Below are 6752 nucleotides of genomic sequence, written 5' to 3'. Positions count from 1 at the left end.
CCTGAAGCATTTCGGTCAATTTTCAGCCAAAATCAAGGCCGTCCCCTGGCCCACCCAAAAAAACATGGGCTATAACACACCGATTTAGCCCAAAAATGCTCTGTTCGTGCTGTTTCGCCTGTTTGACCACCCAAACCGCCCTGTTCTAAAGAAAGGCCCACACTAGGCTACTCCCCAGCCTGCCTAGGATAACCCGATCAATTTTTTACAAAAATCACACCCGGCCCCTGGGCCCACCCCAAATATTGTGGGCTATAGCTCACTGATTTGGCTCGAAAATGCTAAGTTTGCGCCGTTTAGCCCGTTTGACCATCCAAACTGCCCCGTTCTCAAGAAAGGCCCATACTACGCCGTTGATCGGCCTACCTGGGGTAGTCCGGTCAATTTTTGGCCAAAATCACACCCGGGCCCACCCCAAAAACCCTGGGCTATAGCATACGAATTTTGCCCGAAAATGCCATATTCGCATCATTTCGCCCGTTTGACCACCCAAACTGCCTTATTCTCAAGAAAATCCCATACTAGGCTGCTCCTCAGCCTGCCTAGGGTAGCCCAATCAATTTTCGGCTAAAATCATGCCCGTCCTCGGATTCATCCCAAAAATCATGGGCTGTAGCACACTGATTTGGCCCAAAAATGTCTATTTCGCGCTGTTTCGCCCGTTTGACAACCTAAACCGCCCTGTTCTCAAGAAAATCACACACTAAGCCATTCCCCAGCCTGCATGGGGCATCAAAATCGATTTTTGGCAAAAATCCCGCTCGACCCCTAGGCCCACCCCCAAAACCGCAGGCTATAGCACACCAATTTGGCCTAAAAATGCCCCATTCGAGCCGTTTCGCCCGTTTGACTTCTCAAACCACCCCGTTATTAAGAAAGGGCCACACTAGGCCGCTCCTCAGCCTGCCTGGGGTAGCCCGGTCGAACTTCGACCAAAATTACGCCAGGCCCTTGGGCCCACCCCAAAAGCCGAGGGTTATAACACACTGATTTAGCCTAAAAAAATGCCCTGTTCGCGCTGTTTTCCCTGTTTGACCACCCAAACCGCCCCATTCTAATGAAAAGCTCATACTAGGCTGCTCCCCATCCTGGAAGATGGCTCCTCCAGCCCTCCAAAGCGACTTGATCCATTTGATAAGCCGTTAGGGGACCGCCCAAGAAGTTTTGCCCAAAATTTTTTCAGAGCCCACACGCACCCACTATTTTGTGGGCTAACACCTACTGAAAATCACAAAAAAACTTACAGTTTTCGGTGTTTCGCTCCAATAGGCCGTCAAGGGACTGCTCGAAAAAAAAACTCCCAAATTTTTTCGAAGCCTGCACCCACCAACTGAAAGTCGCAAAAAATTCATAATTTCTAATATTTCTCTCGTTTAACTTGGAAAATATCTCCCCCCCCCCCCCCTCAAAGTAACTCAGTCCATTTAATAGGCTATCAGGGGACCGCTCAAAAAGCTTCGCCTAAAATTTTTTTTGGAGTCCACGCCAACCCACTGATCCATGGGCTAATACCCATCGAAAGTCACAAAAAAAATCGCAATTCCTATCGTTTTGCTTGTTAGACTTGAAAAATAGCTCCTCAACCCCTTCAAAAAATTTGATCCATTTAATAGGCCATCAGGGTACCGCCAGAGAAGTTTCACCTAAAATATTTTTCGAAGCCCACACCCACCCACAGAAAGTCACAAAAAACCCATAATTCCCATCATTTTTCTCGTTTGACTAGGAAACTGATTCCCCCAACTCCTCCAAAACAACTCGATCCATTTAATAGGCTTTTAGGGGATCACCCGGGAAATTTCGTACAACATGTGTTCCAAGCCCACACCCACCCACTGTTCCATGAGCTAACACACACCAAAAATCACAAAAGATTTGCAACTCCTTTTGTTTCGCGCGTTTGACTTAGATGCAATGATTAATTTGTACCTCATTGAGGCCTAAGTAGATGCAATGAAAATTCAAAAAATTGTAAAGTATATATTATAACAAATGGAATTAATTAAACATCAACTATCTTATACTATTAAAAACTAATGACATTAATGTCAATAGTACAACAATAAGAGTAGTACAACCTTACAATTAAACTAATAAAAACCACTTAGTAGTCCTAATCTTAAATATAACATCAACTTATCAAACTAACTCTAGTAGCTAGCGACAAGAGGGAGTTGCTATCGTAAACACCTCTCACTTCCAACCCAAAGGTTGCGAGTTCGAGTCACTAACTCACTCTACTAGCTAGCTACTCTATTCCCTATTTTTCTAATTAGTCTATCTTAGTGCAAATTAAAGAGAAAGCTGAACTTAACAGATTAATTAGAAGTACAACACAATAAAGTTAATTAATCTTTCTTCATGGATATGTTGGCAAAGAGGCCCAATAAGGTGGCATAACTGGATTAAGCCCATCTACAACATTGTAAACATAGCTACATTCAGCCATATTACTATTGTTGTTATTATTGTTAATAATATTATTGTTTTGATGGCTACTTGTAGTAATTGCTCTTGTAATTGTCTTGTTGGAACTTGGCATTGATGTGCTTTCAACTGTTTCTTCACCTGATATTTCAGTATAAACTGTGGAATTTACTTGCTTCTTTGTGGCTTGTTCCTTCAAAATTGCTCTTAATGCCAATACCTTATGAGGGGAAAAAAAAAAAGTTTAACTTCTATACGCTGACGTATAAAAGATTGTACAATACAATAATAATAACAATAATAATAATAATATATTCAATATAATCTCACAAGTGAGTTCTACAAAGTAGTATGTACGCAGCCTTAACTCTACTTTTGAAGGTAGAGAGGCTATTTTTGATAGATCCATCGTCTCAGTTAAAACGTATCAAATCAGGTTGAAAAGGAAATGCAATAGTGTCAAAGACATGTTAAAAATAATGAAGAAAAGAACAGTAGCAACAACAATATTATTGGAACTCTTCAAAATGCGACAATAAACCCAATATGGTCCGGACCTTTCTTGTCAACAATGGAGCTACATATAGGTGCAAGGATGCTCAGTTGTACATCATTCGCTGAAAAACTATACTCTCTGTATATATAAAAAGATATACTATATATATAAACATTATACATATAGGTCACATGTTCCATTTATTAATATATAGAAATTAAATTTAAACATTCTTAACAAAATTATTGGTTCTACCGTTGTTTCTTTAGATTCTAGTACACGTTGCAGAAAGTTAATGCACAAAGCTATTCTTTTTTAGTAAGCATTAAAATAAGATAAATTATCTCCTACAACATATTAAAACATCAATATATAGGGGAACAAAGGTTTATGAAGTGTCAATTTCAATTTTTATTTGAAGATATTATTATAAGGAGAAATGAAATTTATTTTAAAGTATAGTATTTATGTGCATTCAATTAAGCCGACCTTGCTTTAAAATGATGTAGACAACTGATGTTAAAGTTGTCTCTATAGTTATTTATGGCTCCAAATATTGTGAGTTGTGAACAATTAAAAAGGCAACAGGTTTATCTGAATTCAGTATTTTTAACTGGAAGTATAATTTTATGTGTAAAAAATTACAAAACTTACTCTAAATAATAGATATGAACTTATAACTTTATACATATAATGTGTCTCCAATGCTAAAAATCTCTAAAACTAAACTTTATAAAGCAAAAATTCTGAATCCACCGCTGAACAAACAATTATGTCAATTACTCTTTAACTTTCACAAATATAGTTTTTTTTAAAAATTATTTTCTTAAAATAGACAAGAATATTTGAAGCTGAATGAAATATGTGATGAATCACTTCCAAATTAGGATTGTTTTTATCATTAAATATAGGTCTTATCAAATCTCAATGATTTGTTTTAAGTTGTTGAGAAAGCTTTCATGTCTTGTATACACTAAAAACCCCAGAGTAATATTTCATGGGGTCAAATCTTTCTCCAATATATTTATCTTTATAAACAAATTTAACATATTTGATGTTCTAAAGTTACAAATATGTATTTTACACTAATTTTATGTAGATAATCTACACTATAGTTTAGTTAAATTTACTTTAAGAATAGATAACTATTCATAATAAGTCTAATATGATAACCTCAAAAAATTCGTAAAGGACAACTCGATGTACGAAGCATCTCACGTTTATGCACCACTGAAGGAGCTGCATCCTAAGCAACCTATCCTGACATATGCATCAGTGATTCCACAGTTCGAACCTATAAATAATGTAGGTTTCATAAAAGTTACTAGGTTCGACTGAACTCATAAATGGACTTTCACCTAATAAATTATGTAGGTCTCACAAAAGTTACTAGGTTCAGCCGAACTCATAAATGGACTTTCACCTCCGTCCTTGGCCCGAACTGGTAACCTATAGGCTAAGTTGCTCGGAACGCTTCAACAATGTTGCCGCATCACTCGTGTCGGATCCTCCAAAAAAATGCACTACTTTTGAAGGATCCAACACACATCTGATGACATTTTTGAAGAGTTCGAGCAACATAGCGTATAGGTCACATGTAGTTTTGCATGAAGTGCATGCAACAACAACATACCCAGTGTATTCCCACATAGTGGGGTCTGGGGAAGGTGAAGTGTACGCAGACCATACCACTACCTCAGGTGAAGTCGAGAGGTTGTTTGCATGAAGTGCATGGAAGCATGAAATTAAGTAAAGAGAGAATTCTCACCTCATCTTGGAGCTTTTGTTTTTCCCTTGAAACAACATCATAATCTTGTTTAAGTGAATCATAAAGTCTTTCAAGTTGTTTAGCCTTCCATCTAGCCCTTCTATTTTGGAACCAAACAGCAATTTGTCTTGGTTGTAATCCAAGTTCTTTAGCCAATTTCATTTTCCTGTCTGGATCAAGTTTTATTTCTTCTTGAAAACTGTTTTCAAGTGACTCTAATTGATCACTTGACAATCTTTTCTTCTTGTCCAATTGATGTTGATTGAATACAAAGTTGTTGTTGTTGTTGTTGTCCATTGTTGGGAGTGGTACTCCACCATGTTGTGTTTGCATTGCATGCTTCATTTCCATACCTTCAAAAAAAAAAGTCACAAAATTAGTGGAGTAACTTTTTTTTTTAAAGACGAGTTTAAGTTTATGCACTGAAAAATTTCGCGCTAAGAAATTCTAGCTACCGAAGGCACAATTCCATATATTCCCATGACTCGAAAATGAAGAGGTACTTACCATCCCACCATTTAATAACATTAATCAATGACCTAGAAGAGATTATTTAGTAACATGCTATAACATATTAAATTACACTTATAAATTCATTATATTATATTATCAGTGTGTATAACTTTTTGAATCTTTGAAACATTATACTAGAATTATCATGCAAACTTATATAGGGTTGAGAGATAAAAATGGTCAATCATATTTCTAAAATTACAAAAAGTTGGTAATTACTACTAACACTTTTTTTTTTTAACAAGTACCTTTAAAACACTTTTTTGGGGGGCAAAGTTCTATATTAAGAAAACATACTTTAACATAAAATGAAAAGCAAAAATATTGTAAATTGACAGTAAGAGGCAAAAATATTCTGATAAAAACGTTCCTAAGTAATACCAAGATACACATCGAAATCAAGTTTCCACTTGTGAAACTACACTGAATATGTTGTTGTTGTAAAAGTAAAACAAACACAAAACAAAAACATCAATGAAGACTAACATACATGATATATAACTTCTAAGAAAATAATATATAGTCTATGAACAAATAAATAAATAAAAACTTGTTTTATTTTCTAATATATTTACCTGGATATTGGTCATAATTGTAGCTATAGAGGAAATTGAGAGAATTGTCAAGAATTGGTCTTGAAACAAAAGGTCTAATATTCCCATTCCAATCCATTATTTTGTTCTTTCCAAGCAAGGCTAAGTTTCAATAAAACACAACAAATTCTACCCCCCTCAATATATTGATAAATACTCTTTTATTTTTCTAGTAAACAAGACTTTGGACCACCTAAAAAATAAAATTTAAAATAAAGGGGTTTTAGGGTTTTGTCTTATTTATAAAGTTTGAAAACTTTCTTGGTATGTTTTGAAGAAACAAAAGTGAAAAAATGAGAAGAAGATGTTGTAGGGAGAGTTTACTACAATTGTCAATTTGTCAATTTGTCAATTTGTGAGGGTTCTATATATGCTTCACTTTTTGGGAGCAACTCATAAATAGGACTTCCTCTTTAGGTTCTTGGATGTTTTTTTTTTGGGACCTTGAGTGGGTGGGGGTACAATGGAGATATTAAATAAAAATTTAAGTTATATATCTGATAAGTATGAAGTCGGAATCCTGGAGTAAAGGGTAAAGTTGTTTTCATATATTATCGGGAGGTCGCAAGTTCAAGTCATGAGACAGCGTCTGGCAGAAATGCAAGATACAACTGCCCCCAAACCCCGCTCATAACAGAAGCAGATAGACCATTGTGGTCCAGCCTTTCCCCAAACCCCGTGCAAAACAGAAGCTTTAGTGCACCAGACAACCATTTTTTATATTTTTTGTTCACCCGGTGTCCGATACCCACATTGGAACCCCGACTAATTCGGCGGATCACGCACTTCAAGGCCTATTATGGGGTGACGCTCCCAACAGAATTTTCTTCATACCAAGGCTTGAACCCGAGACTTCTGATTAAGGATGAAATAGTCCCACCACTACACCACAAACTATGTTAGTAACCTTTTTTTATATATATGTTGAAATAATACACATTATCTGCTTAAACAG

The 6752-nt window shown here is 36.2% G+C and overlaps 1 protein-coding gene across 1 annotated transcript; it reads right to left on the bottom strand.

The window, feature by feature from the left end:
* Positions 1-1960: 1960 nt before the first annotated feature.
* Positions 1961-6115, bottom strand: LOC107842259 (homeobox-leucine zipper protein ATHB-22). Its single transcript, XM_016686014.2, has 3 exons — positions 5780-6115; positions 4692-5044; positions 1961-2647 (listed from the first exon to the last, which is right to left on the bottom strand). Exons 1-3 carry the CDS (start codon positions 5874-5876, stop codon positions 2360-2362), a joined length of 738 nt encoding a protein of 245 aa, XP_016541500.1. The 5' UTR covers positions 5877-6115; the 3' UTR covers positions 1961-2359.
* Positions 6116-6752: the final 637 nt, after the last annotated feature.

Source organism: Capsicum annuum, chromosome 9 (genome assembly GCF_002878395.1).
Source record: "Capsicum annuum cultivar UCD-10X-F1 chromosome 9, UCD10Xv1.1, whole genome shotgun sequence".
NCBI lineage: Eukaryota > Viridiplantae > Streptophyta > Magnoliopsida > Solanales > Solanaceae > Capsicum > Capsicum annuum.
The sequence above is the reverse complement of the archived record's forward strand: the minus strand, read 5'-3'. Positions and strand labels throughout refer to the sequence as shown.

Excerpts from the sequence above, each read along its gene's own strand:
- LOC107842259 (XM_016686014.2), bottom strand. The coding sequence starts at position 5,876 with ATGGATTGGAATGGGAATATTAGACCTTTTGTTTCAAGACCAATTCTT. Across the intron at positions 5,045-5,779 it reads CAATTATGACCAATATCCAG|GTATGGAAATGAAGCATGCA; the intron begins GTAAATATATTA and ends TTTTTTTTGAAG. Across the intron at positions 2,648-4,691 it reads AACAAAAGCTCCAAGATGAG|GTATTGGCATTAAGAGCAAT; the intron begins GTGAGAATTCTC and ends TCCCCTCATAAG.